Source organism: Psammomys obesus, unplaced genomic scaffold, assembly GCF_907164565.1.
Source record: "Psammomys obesus unplaced genomic scaffold, mPsaObe1.curated_primary_1811, whole genome shotgun sequence".
In the NCBI taxonomy this organism is placed as follows: Eukaryota; Metazoa; Chordata; class Mammalia; order Rodentia; family Muridae; genus Psammomys; species Psammomys obesus.
Window position 1 is genome coordinate 39342 of NW_026590319.1, and position 20661 is coordinate 60002.

Here is a 20661-nt window from a genome sequence, read left to right on the forward strand (position 1 = left end):
TTCCCAGTTTATATTGTAACCATAAATATTATGATCAATTGTGAAATATGTATCCCATGCCATTTCCCCCCTCACAGTTTCTGTGCTCCAGTCAGGAAGGAAACCTAGATCAATATCTCTAAATTTTACCAATAATCATGAATTAATTTCATAGGCACAAGTCTTATAGTTTGTGTGTTTCAGTGTGAAGTCTTCTCTATATATTATTATATTCAGTATCACTGATGTACTTTAATTTACAAGTACAAACATATATTGCACTTCAGGGCTCCCTAAAGCACAAAGATTTGTATATAAAACTTATTTATTTGTCTAAGAATAGACATCTAGGGTTGTGCCACATTCTGCTCTTTGTTTATCAGTCCAAGTATGGTATTTTTGTTACCTCCATTATAGGGGGATAGAAGTATATATCAGAATATACTACACACAAATGGAGTGTTTTAAAATCAACAAGATTACAATGATTGGTAGTATTTGGCTGTCCTGGCACTAGCGTGTGTTGTTAATTTCACTCTGTAAAAGTTAGAATACCAGAGGCATAAAAAGCAGTAAAAATGCCATTGGCAGAGCAAGGCAAAACACAAACATCAACACAGTGAAAGCTGTATTCCTTTTACTACCAAAGTCATAGATTATGAACTGAAGAAATCTTTAGTTTTATCACACAAAAAAACGACACCAGCATCAGAATGCCTGCTTACCTGTTATGCCTGAAGAACAGCAAACCTCTGTGCTTTTTACCTACAACAGATTATAAATAAAATTTATCAGCAATGGTAATGTGTCTATGCAACTCTTTTGCCTTACATGCCAGACATGCCAGAAGGTATTTGAGCACATACATTCTCCCCTACAAACACTAAATTAGTTCATCTTCTTTTGTCACTTTTAGCTTGTCCTGCAAGGACTCTTTTTCTTTATTATTTTGTGTTCTAAACCAGTAAGTCAAATCATATTTAAGCAAACGAGTAGAGATACAGATATTGTGGCTCAGAGTGGATAGCAGAAGTTGTAATCAAGTGACAAAACACATCACATATCCTTTTGATACTTTTGATCTGATTTCCTGTCTCTCATGGGATTCATTATTATGTTGAACATAAGATCATAGATGTGCATGGTAGATGATGTTTGTGATCTGCTGTTTGTGAGTATTTTATTGAGTATTTTTCATCAGTGTTCATAAAAGAAATTGTTCTGAATTTCTGTCTTTGTTGAGTCTTTGTCTGGTTTAGGTATCAGAGTTACTTAAAGAGTTTTCAATGTTCCTTCTGTTTTTATTTTATGAAATAGTTTGAGGAGTATTGGTATTCAAATTTCTTTGAAATTTTGGTGAAATTCAGCAATAAAACAATCTAGCCTTGGGCTTTTCTTTTTTATTTCTTTTTTTTTTTTTGGTTGGGAGAATTTAAATGACTGCTTCTATTTTCTTAGAAGTTATGAGTCTTTTTAAATTATTCATCTGATCTCAATTGAATTTGGTAAATGGCATGTATCAATAATCATCTATTTCATTTAGATTTTACAATTTTGTGGAGTACAGCCTTTTTTCTTTTTATTAATTATTTTTTTAATTTTATTTTTATTAATTACATTTTATTCACTTTTTATCTCCTTTGTAGCTCCCTCTCTCCTCCCCACCCAACCTCACCTTTCCTCCCCCTTCTCCACCCATGTCCTTCCCCAGTCCACTGATAGCGGAGGTCTTCTTCTCCTTCCTTCTGATCCTAGTCTATCAGTTCTCATCTGGAGTGGCTGCACTGTCTTCGTCTGTGGCCTGGAAAGTCTGCACCCCCCCCTCAGGAGGAGGTGATCAAAGATCAGGCCAATCAGTTCATGTTAGAGACAGTCCCTGTTCCCACTACTATAGAACCCACTTGGACACTGAACTGACATGGGCTACATCTGTATCCATTCCTCAACTGATGGGCATCTGGGTTGTTTACAGCTTCTGGCTATTAAGAATAGAGCTGCTACAAACATGGCTGAGCAAATATCCTTGTTGTATACTTGCGCATCTTTTGGATATATGCCTAGGAGTGTAATAGCTAGATCTTGAGGTAGCACTATTCTTAATTGTCTGAGAAAGCACCAGATTGATTTTCAAGAGGTTGTACAAGTTTACATTCCCACCAGCAGTGGAGGAGGGTTCCTCTTCCTCCACATCCTCTCCAGCATGTATTGCCACTTGATTTTTTGATCTTAGCCATTCTGATGGGTGTAAGATGAACAGCCTTTTGAAGTAAGACATAAGGATTCTTTGGATTTCCTCAGTATCTATTGTTATCTCTACCTTTTCATTTCTAATTTTGTTAATTTGGATACTGCCTTTTAGTTAGTTTGGCTAAGGGTTTGTCTGTCTTGTTGATTTTTTATCAAGGAGCCAGCTCTTCCTTTTGTTGATCCTTTGATCTTTCTTTCTTTCTTTCTTTCTTTCTTTCTTTCTTTCTTTCTTTCTTTCTTTCTTTCTTTCTTTCTTTCTTATTAATTTATTTTAACCCTGAGTTTAATTATTTCCTGCTTTGTCCCCCTCTTAGGTGTGTTTCCTCCTTTTTGTCCTAGAGCTTGCTAATATGAGGTCTCTCCAATTTTGTTTTCTCAGAAAACTGATAATAGTTCTACCTCAAGAACCAGCTATAACCACTCCTGGGCATATACCCAAAAGATGTGCCAGCATACTACAAGGGCACTTACTAAATAATGTTCATAGTAGGCTTCTGCTTAATAACCAGAAACTAGAAATAACCTAGATGTCCCTCAGCCATAGGATGGATAAAGAAAATGTGATATTCAAGTTAGGCTCTTGTTTGAAAGCTTTACAGAGTATCATTATTATTGTCAGGGGCTGGCCCTTTAGCATGGGGTGGGTCTCAGGTTGGACCAATTGTTGTTTGGACTTTCCCTGTATCATTGTTCCCTCATTATCCCTTCACTTCTTGTAGGCAGGGTAATTTTTGGATCACAGTTTTTGCTCATGGATTGTTGATCCCCTCCTTCTACTAGTCCTACCTGGCTAGACGGTAGTCACATCAGCCCTCATACCTCACCCCACCCCCTTTAGAATTCTCAGCTAGAATCACATCTATAGCCTCCCAGGAATCTATCCTGTCACAGGCCTCCAGCTTAACCAAGAGATATTCCTCCCCAGTTTTCCTTCTTGTTCCCACCCCCCTCACCACCTACCCCTGTGCTCCCCACATCTGATTCTCACTCTTGTTTCCATCTCCATTCCATCTCCTTCCCACTTCCCTCTCTTCATCCACTTCTACTGTCTGTTATGTTTCCCCTTTTGAATGACATTACCACCTCGCTTGGACCCTTCTTGTTATTTAGCTTCTTTCAGTCTGTGGATTGTAGTATGATTATGTTGTACTTTAGGTCTAATATACACCTATAAGTGAGTACATACCATGTGCACCTTTTTGCCTCTGGGTAACCTCAATCAGGATATTTTCTAGTTCTATCCATTTCCCTCCAAATTTCATGATTTCTTGGTTTTTAATAGTTGAGGAGTATTACATTGTGTAAATGTACCACAATTTCTGTATCTGTTCTTCATTTGAGGGACATCTGGTTTGTTTTTATTTTCTGGCAATTATGAATAAAGCCACTATGAAAATTGTCCTTGTTGTATGGTGTATCATCTTTTGGATATATGCCCAGGAATGGTATAGCTGGGTCTTGAGGTAGAACTATTCCCAATTTTCTGAGAATGTTCCAGATTAGTTTCCAGAGAGGTTGAACAAGTTTGTCTTCCTACGAATAATGAAGAAGTGTTCCTTTTTCTCTACATCCTCTCCAACATGTGTTGTTACTTGAGTTTTTTTTTTTTTTTATTTTAGCTATTCTTTTTGAACTAAGATGGAATCTTAGAGTCATTTTGACTTGCATTTCTCTGATGGCTAAGCACACTGAACATTTCTTCAAGTGCTTCTCAGTCATTTGATACTCTGTTGTGAATTCTTGGTTTAGCATTCTACCCCATTCTTTAACTGTTTTATTTGATTTGTTGATGTTTAATTTCTTAAGTTTTTTTGTATATTTTAGATACCAGCCTTATATCTCATATAAGGTTGGTGAAGATATTTTCAAATTCTGTCAGCTGCTGTTTTGTTCTATTGACACTGTCCTTTGACTTACAGAAGATTTTCAGTTTCTTAAGATCCCATTTATTAATTGTTGATCTCAGAGCCTGCACTGTTGGTGTTCTGTTCCCATGTACATATGTAGCCTATGGGCAGCTTGGTCTTCATATGGAGCACTTGTTGAGTGGAGGTTGGGAGACTGTTTCTAACATGGACTCTATTGCCTACTTTTGGATCACTTCCCTCATGGCAGGGCCGCCTTGCTTGGCCTCAGGGGATGAAGATATGTGCAATCCTGATGTGACCTGATGTGCTGGAGAAGATTAATATGGAAGATGGAGACTCCCCTTTTCTGGAAGTAAAGGGAGAGGGAAAGAAGGTAGGAGAGAATGTGGGGGAGGACTGGAAGGATAGGAGGAAGGAAGCACCCTTGAGATGTAAAGTAAATAAACTAATATAAAATTTAAAAGAAAAAAAGGCCCCAGAGTGGACAATGACTCTTCAAGAAAACCAACAGAGTCAACTAACCTAAGACCAGAGCAGCTTACAGAAACTAAAGCACCAACCAAAGCATATCCATGGGCTGACCTAGGTCCCCAACACATATGAAACTGATGGGTAGCTTAGACTTTATGTGATTCCTGTAGCAAGTATAACATGGTTGTCTCTGGCATGGACTCTGTTGCTTGCTTTTGGATCAAAGTCTTCTAGCTGTGCTGCTTTGTCTGGCCTCAGTGGAAGAGAATAGATTTAGTCCTATTTTGACTTGTTGTGCTGGGGTGAGTTTGTATGGAGGTGGGGCTCCCATTTTCTGAAGAGAAGGGGAGGGGAGAAATGGGGAAAGGGTGGGAGAATAGTACTGAGAGGAGAGTGGGGAAGGGGCTGAGATAGGTATGTAAAATGAATAAATAACTTAATTAATTAATAAAATAAAAAATACATACCTAAAATAAAGAAAACATGATACAGTTACACAATGGAATACTACTTAGCTATCACAAACATCATATAACTTTCAGCAAATGGACTGAACAAGAAAATATCATACTGAATGAGGACACCAATGTCCAGAAAGACATGCACAGTATGTATTAACTTATATGTGGATATTAGCCATAAAGTATGCAATAACCATGCTACAATCCACAGATCCCAAGCAGCTAAATACAAGGAGTGTGCAAGGGAGGATGTTTGAATCTCACTCAGAAGGGGAAATAAAATTGACATCTGAAGTAGATGGGGATAAGGACCTGGGTGGCAGAAGGGGTGGGGAAGGGAATATGGGTAGGGGTCATATGTACAGAGAGTGGTGGGAGAGAGTACTGGGAGAGAGAATGTAAATTGGTGAGAGGGCATCTCTTGGACAGAAGATGTTCCAGGAGTCTATAGAGGTGAACCTAGCTAAGATGCCTATAAGTGGGGAATTCAGAGCCTGAAGTCACCACATACAGTAGATAAGTAGGACTTCCAGTAGAAAGAGAGTGACACCAAGCAATCCATAAAATATTTAAACCAAAACGTGTTCTGCCTACAGAAAGTATAGGTGTAAAGATGGAGCAGAGATTGATGAAATGACCAACAAATTATTGGCCCCAGTTAAGACTCACCCCATGAGAGAATGACAATCCCACTACCAATGATACCCTGCTATTCTTACAGACAGAAGCCTAACATAACTTTCTTCTGAGAGGGTTCATCCAACAGCTTATGGAAACAGATGCAAAGACCAACATACATACACTAGGTGGAGCTCAGAAGGTCTCCTGGAAGAGTACAAGGAAGGATTGAGAGAACTGGAGGGGTAATGGACACCAAAAGAAGACCTACAGACCTGGACCCATAGGAGCTCCTCTTCCATTTGATCCTAGTCTATCAGGTTTCATCAGGATTGGTTTCATTAGACAATTCTCTGTGGACTGATAAGACTGCTTCTCCCTCAGGTGGAGGTGATCAAAGAGCCAGCCCATAGTTCATGTCAAGGATTGTCCTTGTTCCAATTATTGGGGAACCCTCGTGGACACTGAGCTACCATGGGCTACTTCTGTCAATGGGTTCTTGGTTATATCCATGCATGGTCCTTGGTTGGAGAAACAGTCTCAGAAAAGACCCCTGTTCCCAGATTTTTTGGTTCTGTTGCTCTCCTTGTGGAGCTCCTGTTACCTCCAGATCTTTCTGTCTCTCCCTTCTTTCATAAGATTCCCTGAACTCTGCCCAAAGTTTGGCTATGAGCCTCAGCATCTGCTTTGATACACTTCAGGGTAGAGTATTTCAGAGGCCCTCTGTGATATGCTCCTGACCTGATCCCTGTTTTCTACCTCTTCCGATGTCCATCTCATTTGCCTTTCTGGATGATGATTGAGCATCTTACCCAAGGTCCTCTTTCTTTATTAGCTTCCTTAGGCGTACACATTTTAGTAGGATTATCCTATATTATATGTCTAATATCCACATAAAAGTGAATATATACCGTATGGGTCTTTTGGCTTCTGAGATACCTCACTCAGGATGATCTTTTATAAATCCTACCATTTTCATGCAAATTTCATGATTTCTGTTTTTTTTAATTGCTGAGTAATACTCCATTGTGTAAATATACCACAATTACTGTATCCATTCCTCAACTGAGGGACACCTGAGTTATTCCTATTGCAAATAAAGTTGCTATGAACATGGTTGAGCAAATGTCCTTGTTGTGTACTTGAGCATCTTTTGGATATACATCTAGGAGTGGTATAGCTGGATCTTGAAGTAGCACTATTCCTAATTGTCTGAGAAAGCACTAGATTGATTTCCAAAGTGGTTGTACAAGTTTGCATTCCTACCAGCAGTGGAGGAGGGTTCCCCTTTCTCCACAATCTCTCCAGCACTTGAGTTTTTGATGTTAGCAATTTTGATGGGTGTAAGGTGAAATCTTAGGTTCATTTTGGTTTGCATGTCCCTAATGACTAAGGACGTGAACATTTCTTTAAGTGTTTCTCTGCCATGCAGTGTTCCTCTATTGAGAATTCTCTGTTTAGCTCTGTACTCCATTTTTAACCGGGTTGTTTGATTTGTGGCTGTTTAACTTCTTAAGTTCTTTATGTATTCTGGATATCAGCCCTCTGTCAGATATAAGGTTGGTGAAGATCCTTTCCCAATCTGCAGGCTGTCATTTTGTTTTGATGACAGTGTCCTTTGCTTTACAGAAGCTTTTCAGTTCCATGAGGTCCCATTTATTGATTGTTGCTGTTAGATCCTGTGCTGTTATTGTTATGTTCAGGAAGTTGTCTCCTGTCCCAATGAATTCAAGGCTCTTCCCCAATTTCTCTTCTAACAGATTTAATGTGTCAGTTTTTACATTGAGGTCTTTGATCCACTTGGACGTTAGTTTTGTGCAGGGTGATCAGTATGGATCTATATGCGTTTTTCTACAGGTAGACATCCAGTTAGACCAATACTATATTTGAAGATGTTATGTTTTTCCATTGTATTATTTTGGCATCTTTGTCAAAGATCAGGTGTCCATAATTGTGTGGGTTTATTTCTGGGTCTTCTATTCTATTCCATTGGTCCACCAGCATGTTTCTATGCCAGTACCATGCAGTTTTTATTACTGCTGCTCTATAGTACAGCTTGAGATCAGGGATGGAGATACCTGCAGAATGTCTTGTATTGGGGAGCATTGTTTTAGTGATTTATTCCATATGAAGTTGAGAATTTTTCTTTCAAGGACTGTAAAATATTGTGTTGGTAATTTGATGGGAATTGCATTCAATCAGTAGATTGCTCTTGGTAAAATTAAAACAGTCTTGTTCTGATGTCATGAATAATAAGCTGGCAGTTAACATTCAGAGATTATCCATCTTCCCAGAAATAAAGAGATAAATTTACTCTCAATGCATTTATAACAAATGATCCTAACAAGACACTAGGTAACTCAGAATTGATGAAAAATAATATAAAGGAAAAGCAGAGCCAATCTTCCAAACTTCTCAATAATAATGGCATTGAGCACCACAATCTCTTTCTTGCACTTTACCAAATATAGGGGAGCAATTTTCTGTTGAACATGCTAGTGAGCTTTTAAGTGAATTTTTCGTTGCTTACACTTCTTTTGATTACATCTTTTCACACATGCATTAGTCATGCATTTAAATCCATGTGTATGCTGGACATATGTGCTGGCTTGTTTTGTTTCAACTTGTCACAAGCTAGAGTCCCCAGAGAGGAAAATAACTGCAGTTCGCCAAGTACCTCCATGAGATCCAGCTCTGAAGTATTTTCTCAATTTTTGATCAATGTGGGAGGGCCAACAGATTGTGGGTTGTACCATACCTGGCTATATAGTCCTGGGTTCTAAAAGAAAGCATGCCAAGCAAGCCACGGAGGCAAGCCAGTAAGCAGCACTAATTCATATCCTATGTATAAGTTCCTTCCTTCAGGGCCTTGTCCTTCTTGAATTCTTGTCCTGATTTTTGTTTTTTTCTTGGGGGGTGTATGGAGAGCCGAGAGAATGCAATCGCCATTACGAAATGGCGCCGACATCCAGCCTCGGCCCTAGTGAACAAGTAATAGAGCGCATGTGCCAGTTGCAAAAGCGCACCAAGTCACTGCCCAGCCCAGGGCGTCACTGCCCAGCCCGGGGCGTCACACGGGGCAATGGGCAAGCAGCCAACCAGCGGAGTACACGCCGCCACAGGGTGTATTTAAGCAGCACCATTCTGGGGGTTGGGGTCTTCCTCCTCTCATCAATTGACTGCAAGAAAGCTTGCTGCAGAAGGATCCTGTTGTCCGTGTGCGTTCTTGCTGGCGAGACGACTACTCGGCTTGCAACAACTGGTGCTGAAACCCGGGAAGCTGGGGCAGCTTTTCATCGCTGGCCCTGAGGAGACCCCCTGCTCGTGGGGAGGATTCAGAACTGCAGCGCTAAGGTAAGTTCTGAGAGACATGCCTGATCTTGAATTGTCTCATCTTTCACCCCAATTGGCAGGAGCTCTTGTAGCTTTCCCTATTGTGATAGTAGCGCTCGTTCTCCTTCTTTTGGTTTTATTTTGCTTCCACAAATATTCTTGCTAAAAGGCTCGCCGCCGTTGGGCACGGTCAGACAGACGTAGATAAGCCGCAGTGTCCCCCCTTTTGGTGTGACGTTGGGTACTGTTAGACGGACGTAAATAAGCTGCAGTGCCGCTCCCTGTGTCAGTTTCTCTCGTAGATAAGGGAGCAGCATGGGAGCTTCACACTCGGTGATCACGGCACTTCAGTCACTTTTAAAACAGCATGAACTAAAGCTTTCAAAAAGAACGTTGGAAGGATTTATTACAGAAATTGATCGCATTGCTCCCTGGTTTGTATGTTCAGGGTCGCTGACGCTTGCTTCCTGGGATAAGCTAGAAGGTGATTTATGGAGGGAGGAAGAAGATGGAAAGCTAAAAGTTGGAACTAGGTCATTGTGGATTTTAGTAAAATCTTGCTTAGAAGATAGGAAGTGCCACTCATCTGTGGCAGCTGGCCAAGGGGTGTTAGAGGAAATACAAGACAGCATGTCAGAAACAGAACGGGATAAAAGGTTAGGGGCACTTAAAGAAAAAGAGAGAGATGTCTCTAAGAAAAAAGGCCCTTCTGTGGACGGTAAGTCCACAGACAGGATAGACAAGGGAAAGGATGCCCTGGGAGGAAAGGTGAAAGGGGAAAGAAAAACCCAAAATAAGAAGCCTCTCTATCCAATAAAAGAATTGGAGGCTTTGGGGCTTGATAATTCTGAATCTGAGGAGCTGAGTCCTTCTGAGGAGAAGGAATTAGAGGAGGAGGCGGCTCGTTATGAGGAAGAGAGATACCACCCTGATGAACAGTCGACGCCACCAGCTAGGGTACATAAAGGAGGGTCAATAAATAGAGTTCATGGGGCTTTCTCATCAGCCCCTAGCGCCCCTCCACCCTATGCTGAAAGACATGGCTCGGCTCCCCTGGTAGGGATATCGGACTCTTTTTTTTCAAAAGAGGACAAAAGAAAAATTCTTCAGGCTTTTCCTGTTTTTGAGGCTGCAGATGGGGGTCTCACGTATGCACCAGTAGAATACCCCCTTGTTAAAGAGCTTGCTGAATCAGTTAATAAATATGGAGTGGATGCTAACTTCACAATTATGCAGCTTGAGAGGCTTGCTGGCGTGGCTATGACTCTGAGCAATTGGCAAAATACTGTAAAGGCTGCTCTTCCTAATATGGGCCAATATTTAGAATGGAAAGCCCTATGGCATGAAACCTCTCAGATCCAAGCAGGAGTCAACTCCCGTGCGGAAGGTGCCGAACGACAGTGGACCTTCGATCTTCTGACAGGGCAAGGCCAATTTGTACACAATCAAACCAATTATGACCCTGGAGCATATGGCCAGATTTCTGCGGCTGCCATTAAAGCATGGAAAGCCCTCTCAAAGAAAGGCGAGGCTGGAGGACACCTAACAAAGATTATACAAGGCCCTCAGGAGCCATTCTCAGATTTTGTGGCCAGAATGACAGAAGCAGCAGGTAGAATATTTGGAGATCCGGAGCGAGTCAGGCCAATGATAGAACAGTTGGTATATGAAAATGCTTCCCCAGAATGTAAGACAGTCATTACTCCTAGAAGGAACAAAGGGCTTACAGATTGGATAAAGATCTGTCGAGGACTTGGAGGCCCACTTACCAATGCTGGCCTTGTAGTGGCTATCCTGCAGAGCAGGAGCCGCTCAGGTCCAGGAAGCAATAAAACCTGCTATAGCTGTTGTAAACCAGGCCATTTCAAGCGAGATTGCCGTGCTACTGCACAAAAGAAAGTTCCAGGACTGTGCCCCAAATGTAGGAAGGGTAATCATTGGGCCAATGAGTGTCGTTCAGTTAGGGATATTCAGGGAAAACTTATTCAGCATGAAGCCCCCCCTAATGAGAGGAATGAGAATATTCAAAAAACCGGGTTTCAGGGCCCCAGATCCCAGGGCCCCAAAAGATATGGGACACAAGCAGGCAGCAGGAGGGTCTATCCAGCTGTAGAGCAACAGGAGGATCAGCAGGATTGGACCTCTGTTCCACCTCCCAGTTCTTATTGATGCCCCAATTGGGTGTTCAGCCTGTTCCAGTTGAGTTTGAGGGCCCTCTGCCCGAGGGAAGTGTTGGCCTGATACTCGGACGCTCCTCTCTTACCCTAAAGGGGCTTATTATCCATCCTGGAATAATAGATCAAGATTATACTGAAGGGCTTCAAGTTCTTTGTTCTTGTCCGCAAGGAGTATTTTCCATTTCTCCTGGAGATAGGATTGCCCAGTTAGTTCTCCTTCCAAGCTTGCAGGATGTTTTCCATCCACAGGAATGACAAGGGGCAACAAAGGGTTTGATTCTTCAGGAACTGACTTTGCTCACTTGGTGGTTGATTTAAAAACTAGGCCCACCTTACAATTACAGATAGAGGGGAAACTTTTCACTGGCATTTTAGATACTGGGGCTGACCGGAGCATTATCTCCTCAAATTGGTGGCCTAGGGCGTGGCCTGTTACACAATCATCTCATTCCGTACAAGAGTTAGGATATGAAGCCAGCCCTGCAGTCAGCTCATGCCCGTTAACCTGGCAAGTGCCAGAGGGTCAGACAGGAAGTTTCATACCTTATGTACTTCCTCTCCCCATTAATTTCTGGGGAAGAGACATCTTGCAAGACTTGGGATTGGCATTGACCAATGAGTACTCTCAACAAGCTGTTGATATAATGAAAAGGATGGGTTATAAGGAAGGAAAAGGCCTTGGTAAACAGGAGCAAAGGAGATTACACCCGATTTCACAGGAAAGTAATACAGGGAAACAAGGCCTGGGTTTTCATTAGCTGCCATTGAAGGTTCCATGCCCATATCTTGGCTCACAGAGGAGGCCGTATGGGTTCCTCAATGGCCCCTTTCCTGTGAAAAGCTGGAAGCCGCTACAAGGCTGGTTAAAGAACAGGTACAGCTTGGTCAATTGGAACCATCTACTTCTCCCTGGAATACACCTATTTTTGTTATTAAAAAGAAGTCTGGAAAATGGAGACTTCTTCATGATTTAAGGGCCATTAATGCACAGATGCGGCTTCTTGGCTCTGTTCAGCGAGGCCTACCTTTACTTTCCGCTCTGCCTAAACAATGGAGAGTCATAATTATAGATATCAAGGATTGCTTCTTCTCCATTCCTCTGTGCCCACAAGACAGACAGAGATTTGCCTTTACTCTACCTGCTGTTAATCACCATGAGCCAGACAAAAGATATCAATGGAGAGTTTTACCTCAAGGCATGGCCAATAGCCCCACCATGTGTCAGCTGTATGTTCAAATGGCCCTTGAATCGGTTAGAAAACAATTTTCTTCTTTACTGTTGATCCATTATATGGATGACATTCTTTTGTGCCATAAAGAGTTAGCTGTCTTGCAGACTGCATATCCTCTGCTACGAAAAACTCTAGAACAATGGGGCTTGCATATTGCTACTGAAAAGGTCCAAATTTCAGAAGTAGGTTCCTTTCTAGGGACTGTTATTTATCCAGAATATGTAGTTCCTCAAAAAATAGAGATCCATAGGGATCATTTAAACATGCTAAATGATTTCCAAAGATTACTGGGTGATGTAAATTGGCTTAGACCTTTTTTGAAAATTCCATCAGCTGAATTGAAGCCCCTATTTGACATTTTGGAGGGAGAGGCTCATATTACTTCACCTCGGACACTGACTCCCGAAGCAGATCGGGTATTAAACATGGTGGAGGAGGCCTTGCAGGATGCTCAGTTAAAACGTATAGATGAAACTAGGGCTTTTGAGTTATGTGTCTTTAAGACCAAAAATCTGCCAATAGCGGTGCTATGGCAAGACGGGCCTTTACTGTGGGTACATCCCAATGCCTCCCCTGCAAAAATTATTGAATGGTATCCAGATGCAATTGCTCAACTTGCCCTTCGTGGTTTAAAAGCAGCCACCACTCACTTTGGAAGAGAACGTAGGGCTCTGATAGTGCCTTATACTGCCCACCAAGTCCAAACTTTATCTGATACCTCAGACATTTGGGCAGTGCTAGTCACCTCTTTTGGTGGTTTGATAGATAATCATTATCCTAGACATCCCATTTTACAATTTGCTTTGACGCAAGCAGTTGTGTTCCCACGCATCATCTCCGCGGAACCTCTTCGGGATGGGTTAGTAGTGTATACTGACGGGTCAAAGACAGGTGTGGGAGCCTATGTGGTTAATAACAAGGTTGTTTCTAAACAATATCATGAAACCTTGCCCCAAATTGTGGAATGTCTAATGGTATTAGAAGTTTTGGAGAAATTTTTGGGTCCTTTAAACATTGTTTCGGATTCCTGTTATGTGGTTAATGCAACAAAGATTTTGGAAGCTGCTGGGTTAATTAAGGCATCTAGTAAACTTGCAAAAATTTTTCAAAGGATTCATTCTGCCTTGATTAATAGAAGATCCCCTGCTTTTATTACGCATATTAGAGCCCACTTGGGCCTGCCGGGGCCTATGTCTCATGGGAATGATTTGGCAGATCGAGCCACAAAATTAATTGGGTTCGCCCTCTTATCAAAATTGGAAATGGCTAAGGAGTTTCATAAAAGGTTTCATGTCACAGCTGAGACGCTGCATCGTCGATTTGACATAACTAGAAAAGAAGCTAGAAATATAGTAACCCAATGTCAAAATTGTTGTCAATTCTTACCTATGCCTCATGTTGGAATTAATCCTAGGGGAATCCGTCCATTACAAATTTGGCAAATGGATGTTACTCACATCCCATCATTTGGTAAATTACAATATTTGCATGTTTCTATTGATACCTGTTCTGGGATTAGTTTTGCTTCCCCATTAACTGGGAGAAAGCAGCTTATGTCATTCAGCATTGCCTGGAAGCATGGAGTGCCTGGGGAAAACCTAAAATCCTTAAGACTGATAATGGACCAGCTTATACTTCCCAAAAATTTGGACAATTCTGTCGCCAGATGGGGGTGACCCATCTGACAGGTCTCCCATATAACCCGCAGGGACAAGGCATCATAGAACGAGCTCATCCACACTCAAATCTTATTTAATAAAACAAAAAGGGGGAGTCAAGGAGGCTCTGCCCTCAGTACCACGAGTGACTATCTCTATAGCACTCTTCATCCTTAATTTTTTAAATTTGGACAGTCAGGGCCGTTCGGCAGCAGATCGTCATTGTCTGGAGCCTGATAGGCCTAAAGAAATAGCCAAATGGAAAGATGTCCTGACTGGTCAATGGAAAGGCCCGGATCCTATTTTAATAAGATCCAGGGGAGCTGTCTGTGTTTTCCCACAGGAAGAAGATAATCCCTTTTGGCTGCCAGAAAGATTGACACGAAAATTGATGATCCAACATGAAGAGTGTTCTAATTCTACTAAATCTTCTGAACCTGTGGAACATGGGCCGGGACAGAACCATGATGGGGAATACTGTCAGTGTTTCCTAGACTCATGCCTGTCCGTCATGATGCCAGGTTGTTTCCCCGATTGTTTAGTAGCAATAAAAGTATGGATTTACCCTATTTACCCTTGGAAACTGAAAAGGCTCCATTGGGAGAAAATAGAAGTTTTGACTTGATGGGGCTACTATGCTTCACAGTTGTCCACAACCTTTCGGCCACTTCCCCTTGTATTCCTCTCTATAATCAAACAGCAGGGTGGTTTAATTTACCTGATACCTCCTTTGGGCCATGCTTGTCTGCCAACGCTACTTGGGTCTCAGGACAGTGGCCTGCTGGTACTGCTGTAGGTAACACCCCCGACAACCAAAATGGGCCCCATACTGTCGAGAGTCAACTTGGGGGGAATTCTGGCCATGGACTGGATGTCAATCTCGTACTATGGTCTGGGCAGATAAAAATCAATTTTTTACCTTTTCACCTGGTATTAGTACGGATTATAACAATACCCACCCTGGATTTAACTTTAGCGACCAAAATCCTTTCCAGGATTATGTCTCCAACCCTTTTGATGTGTGGCTTTTGTGTGGTATTAATGGTAGTTGTATGAATTTGGAACCTATGATTATGTTGGCTGGAGGCATGCATGGAGTCAGTCAGTTTAGCTGGAGCACGTCCCGTCCTTGGGGCCAATGGTCTCAGGAACCTGTTAAAAGCACTGTTACCGTGGCTTATGCTACGGAAACAGGATGTACAGATGATGGGATAAGGGCTCTACGCAATATCTCTTATTTCCCCACTCCTGTTTGCCTATATCCCCCTTTTCTGTTTATTGTTAGCCAAGAAGAGCCTACTGATTGCTCAAGTGAGACTTGCTTCTATGCACAGTGCTGGAATGCTACGGAATTTAAATTTGCTCTGATAACTCGCATGCCCCGCTGGGTTCCAGTGCCCATGGATGCTCCTCATCCTATGTCGCTGTTTAGACAAAAAAGAGATTTTGGAATCACAGCTGCCATTGTTGCTGCAGTCTCATTGGCCGCTGTGGGAGCTACCACTGCAGCGATCGCTATGAGCCAAGCTGTTCAGACAGCCCAAACCTTAAATAATTTTTCAGCTGATGTAGCTCAAGCTTTAGATGTTCAAAAGGGGATTAATGGCCAATTAAAAGGAGGGCTATTAGTAATAAATCAAAGAATTGACTTAATCCAAGAGCAGATCGATACACTGTGGCAGTTAGCTCAATTAGGATGTGAGTGGAAAATACAGGGACTCTGCATTACTTCTGTGCAGTATCAAAATTTTACTCATGCTGCCAACTTGTCAAAAGCTTTGTCTAAGTATCTCCTAGGAAACTGGACTGAAGAATTTGACACAATGATGGAGCAGGTAATAGTGGCCAGCATCCATGTGAATTCCACTCGAGTTGACCCATCCCTGGCAGCTGGAGTGCTTTCTTGGAGTTCTGCACTACGCTCTTGGATTTCTTTAGCCTTTTCTTATTTCAAAGAATGGGTGGGGGTAGGCATGTTTGGTACAATCCTGAGCTGTGGCCTAGTGTTCTTACTTTGGTTGGTCTGCAAGCTCAAAGCCCAACAAAAACGTGACAAGGTCGTGATCGCACAAGCACTTGTGGCCTTGGAGCAAGGATCATCTCCCGAAATTTGGTTATCCATGTTAAAAAATAAAAGCAGACTGTGACACTCAGACGATGCACCTCAAGGGATTTTAAACATTGCACTGTGTCGATGAGTGATCCAAGTCACAATGTTGCCTTTGCCTAAGCGGCTATGGTACCTAGATAGGAGGATGACAGCCCTTGCACTCCCTGGAATTTTATTCCATTGCACGGGAATGGGTGTCACCTCCATTTTTAATCTTCTCCCTTAGCCCCTGCACCCAGAGGACTTGTCTCCATTGCACCTGGTGGGGTAAGGGAGTAATCTAAAGCTCTTGATCGCTTACTCCCCAAAGAAGGAATTTGCTTGATCGAGCTTAGGGCTTTCTTGTGCCGCGTTTACAAGGCTTTGAGACAGTTTTCATTTATTAAAACAAAAAGGAGGAGATGTGGAGAGCCGAGAGAATGCAATCGCCATTACGAGATGGCGCCGACATCCAGCCTCGGCCCTAGTGAACAAGTAATAGAGCGCATGTGCCAGTTGCAAAAGCGCGCCAAGTCACTGCCCAGCCCACGGCGTTACTGCCCAGCCCGGGGCGTCACACGGGGCAATGGGCAAGCAGCCAACCAGCGGAGTACACGCCGCCACAGGGTGTATTTAAGCAGCACCATTCTGGGGGTTGGGGTCTTCCTCCTCTCATCAATTGACTGCAATAAAGCTTGCTGCAGAAGGATCCTGTTGTCCGTGTGTGTTCTTGCTGGTGAGACGACTACATGGGTTGCAACAGGGGTGTGTAATGAACATTGATATAGAAGTATAAGCTGATCCCTTGCCTTCTCAACACGATTTTGTCATGGTGTTTCATTGTAGCAATAATACAATAAGACAACTGCTAACTATAGTACTGTTCAGATAGGAAACAATAAAGCACGTATTTGGTCAAGGTTCTTAATGATGCTTACTTCCTCAAAATATAGGATCCTAAAGTCAATCTGCACTGTTAACTGTCATCCCTGAAAATGGAAGAGTGCTAGCAGGTTCTGAAAACATCACTGGTCTCAAGAGAACCTCATATCACATTACCATTTGTATGGGTTGATCACAGTCCTTAGAGACTTGTAATCACTAATCCTGACCAACCCTCTCCCAACATATGACCATTTCTACTGCCTCCAGTAGCAAGTCTCCTTGGTTTTAGAAAAGAAGGTCATAATTGTACCAATGCCATGGTGCTCAGTCTTTGAATAGAGATACTTAACCAGAGATAATAGAAATAGTCTTCCATATCCCATTTGATATCAGCTATTGTGTGATAGTTACTGAAACAACAGAAAAACATGACAATATCTTATTATGAGTTGACTTACTGTCTGAAATCTGCTTTCCTTGACAAAATGGAAAAATGTTTTCAAATATTGCAAATTTCATGGTTTATGTCCAAGGTCTCTTAATAAGCATTCTAATACAGTAAGTTCAAGAGATCCTATTCAACAATACATCCATTGCTTATGTGATGTCAACTAGATGGAAGTTTGTGTTATATTAAAAGAGGTAAGGTCAATTGAGGAAATTCCTTCACAATATTTCATTTTAAGGTCCTTTATGAATTAGCGAATTATGGAGGTGTTTACAGTCCTTTGTTGGTAGTATCATCCACGACCATAGGTTCAAATAGAATACATAATGAGCTAAGCGGTATGACCAAGCCACTAATAAGGCAATTTCATGGTTTCTGCATCACCTCTTTCTTTCAGGTTCCTTCAATGTTTTAATGCCTTTTCTGACTTCCTTCAATGATAAATAATTCTGTGGAAGTATAAGCTGAATATATGCATTCTTCATAAAGTTTTTTTTTTTTTGGTCACGTTGTTTATCATATCAATAGACACTCCAGCTAAGTCAAATCGGTACAAGTATTGTGGTATATGGCTGTGACCAACCTAACTGTATTTTTTGACAGGATTGTCAAAGAATTTGAAATTTAGTGCTAGAAAATCCATTAAGTGATGAGATCTCAGTGCATTGTTCTGGAGTAGCTTAGAAGTTAAAAATTGAAAGTAGTGATGAAGACGGTGGCATTGCTTATGACAATTAAGATGAAAATTTAAAGACTCTATAATTGCCTTTTGCTATTTTTAATTAAGATTCCATCCTGATTGTCCCCTGGAGCCAAAGAATCATCAGTGATTAACAAGAAAACAATCCCACTGAAGCAAAACCTTTATATTACTGGCAAAATTGAAGGTGGTTATCTAAATCTAAAAAAAATAAATAAATAAATTAGTGCCAATAAAGAAGAAACCTGTATGATTGAAGGGAAAGCTGGAAAGTGTTTCCTCAAACTCAGCACACAGGGGCAGTGTTGTCGATCTCACCAAGTTTGTGAGACAGACAGGCAGCCAAAATTGATAGTGTAGTGGTCACCCAGGTTGTACTGGTTTACAAGGCATGGAAATAGTCACTCCTGATGAGACCTGATATACTAGGATCAGAAAGGAGGAGAAGAAGATCTACCCTATTAGTGGACTAGGAGAGAGGCATGGGTGGAGAAGGGGGAAGGAGGGTGGGATTGGGAGGGGAAAAGGGGGCGCTACAAGAGGGCTACAAAGTTAATAAACTGTAATTAATAAAAACTAAAATTAAAAAGTCATGGAGAGCAGCTGATGTCTGGCACTGTGAGAGGTCATTGGTAAAGATGCAGTTAGAGGCAGTTGAAGATTCAGGATTTAAGAAGTCATAGGAAAAATGAGACTTTTGGCAATCAGTTCAGCACAAGAGTGGCTGTTTGTGAAAAGTGCAGCCCAGTTTCAGTAAAAGTTTCTTGAGTTTTGGAGAGTTACCCAAAAAGAAAATTTGGGACAGTAGAGTAGAACCTGGCCAACTTTAAAAGACAAGCTGTGTGTCCTACAGAGAGCAGAGTTGGAGTAGTGACCCAAGCCCCTTTGAAGAGCCCAGAAGGTCATGAATGCAGACAGATGATGAAAGCTGAGTTACATACAATTTTGGAGTTTGATTATGCTATGATTTAATTGTGACTATGCCCTAGATCTTTTCTTTTGAAGTAAAAAAAAAAAAAAAAATTAACATATTTATTTATTTATTTATTTTACAAGGTCCCACAACTGAAAAACTGAATTTTAAAGAGATTTTTAGGCTCTAAAAAGACTTTGAATTTTTATTTATCTTTGTTTGTTTGTATGTTTATTCATTGTATATTCCGAATGAAGCCTCCTCCCTCAACTCCTCCCAGTCCCATCCTCCTTTCCTGCTTCCCTCTTCCTTATCCCCTCCTCATAGTCCCCTAAAAGAGAGGAAGTTCTCCTCTGCCATATGCCTATAGCTAATATCAAGTCTCATCAGGACTGGCTGGATCCTCTACCTCTGTGGCCTGGCAAGGCCACATCACTAAGGGCAAGTGATCAAAGTGCAGGCAATCAAATTCATGACAGAGGCAGACCCTGCTTACCTAACTTGGGAACCCACATGGAGACTCAGCTGCCAATCTGCTATATCCAAGCAGGGGGTCTAGGTCCTCGCCATGCATGTTCCTTAGTTGGTGCATCATTTTTTGCAGGAGATCCTGGGCTCAGGATTTTTACTTTGTTGGTCTCCTTGTGGAGGGGCTCCTGTCCATTCCTTGTTCCTCTTTCCCACCCTCATCCACAAAACTCCCTGTGCTCTGCCCAAAGTTTCTCCCTTTGTATCGGCACTTGTTTTAATCCCCTGTTGGGTGGAGCCTTTCAGAGAATCCTCTATAGTAGGCTCCCATCCTGTTCCCTCTCTTCCACTGCTTCTGCTGTTTATCCTGTTTGCCATTCTGAATGTGATTTAAGCATCTTCCCTAGGGTCCTCCTTAGTGCTTAGCTTCTTTAGGTCTGTAGCTTTTAGTATAGCTGTCCTATATTATACAACTTATATACACTTATAACAGAGTATATACCAGGTGGCTTTCTGTTTCTGGGTTACCACACTCTGGATGATCTTTTTTAGTTCCATGCATCTGCCTGCCAGTTTCATGGTTTCCTTGTTTTTAATAGCTGAGTGGTATTCCATTATGCAAGTGTGCCACAATTTCTGTATCCATTACTCAGTTGAAGGATATCTAGGTCGTGTCCAGATTATGACTATTACAAATAAAGCTGCTATGAACATGGTTGAGCAAATGTCCTTGTTGAATGGTGGACCATCTTTTGGGTATATGCTCAGGAGTGGTATAACTGGATCTTGAGGTAGTGTTAGTCCCAGTTTTCTGAGAAAGCTCCAGATTGTTTTCCAAAGTGGTTGTACAAGTATGCACCCTGATCAGCAATGGAGGAGGGTACCCCTTTTCCACAGCCTCTCCAGCATGTGTTATCACTTGAGTTTTTGATATATACATATATATATGTGTGTATATATATACATATATACATGTATATACATATATACATACATATATATATATATGTATATATACATACATATATATACATACATATATACATATATATGTATATACATATATACATATACATATATATATGTATATATATATATATATATATATATATAT

The 20661-nt window shown here is 41.5% G+C and overlaps 1 protein-coding gene across 1 annotated transcript; it reads left to right on the forward strand.

Moving 5' to 3' along the window:
* Positions 1-9292: 9292 nt before the first annotated feature.
* LOC129676441 (igE-binding protein-like) lies at positions 9293-11146 on the forward strand. The gene has a single exon (XM_055606772.1). The coding sequence runs from the start codon at positions 9293-9295 to the stop codon at positions 11144-11146; it is 1854 nt and encodes a 617-aa protein (XP_055462747.1).
* The last annotated feature ends 9515 nt before the right edge of the window (positions 11147-20661 follow it).

Bases quoted from the DNA above. Each gene is read 5' to 3' on its own strand.
- LOC129676441 (XM_055606772.1), top strand. From the start codon at position 9,293: ATGGGAGCTTCACACTCGGTGATCACGGCACTTCAGTCACTTTTAAAA.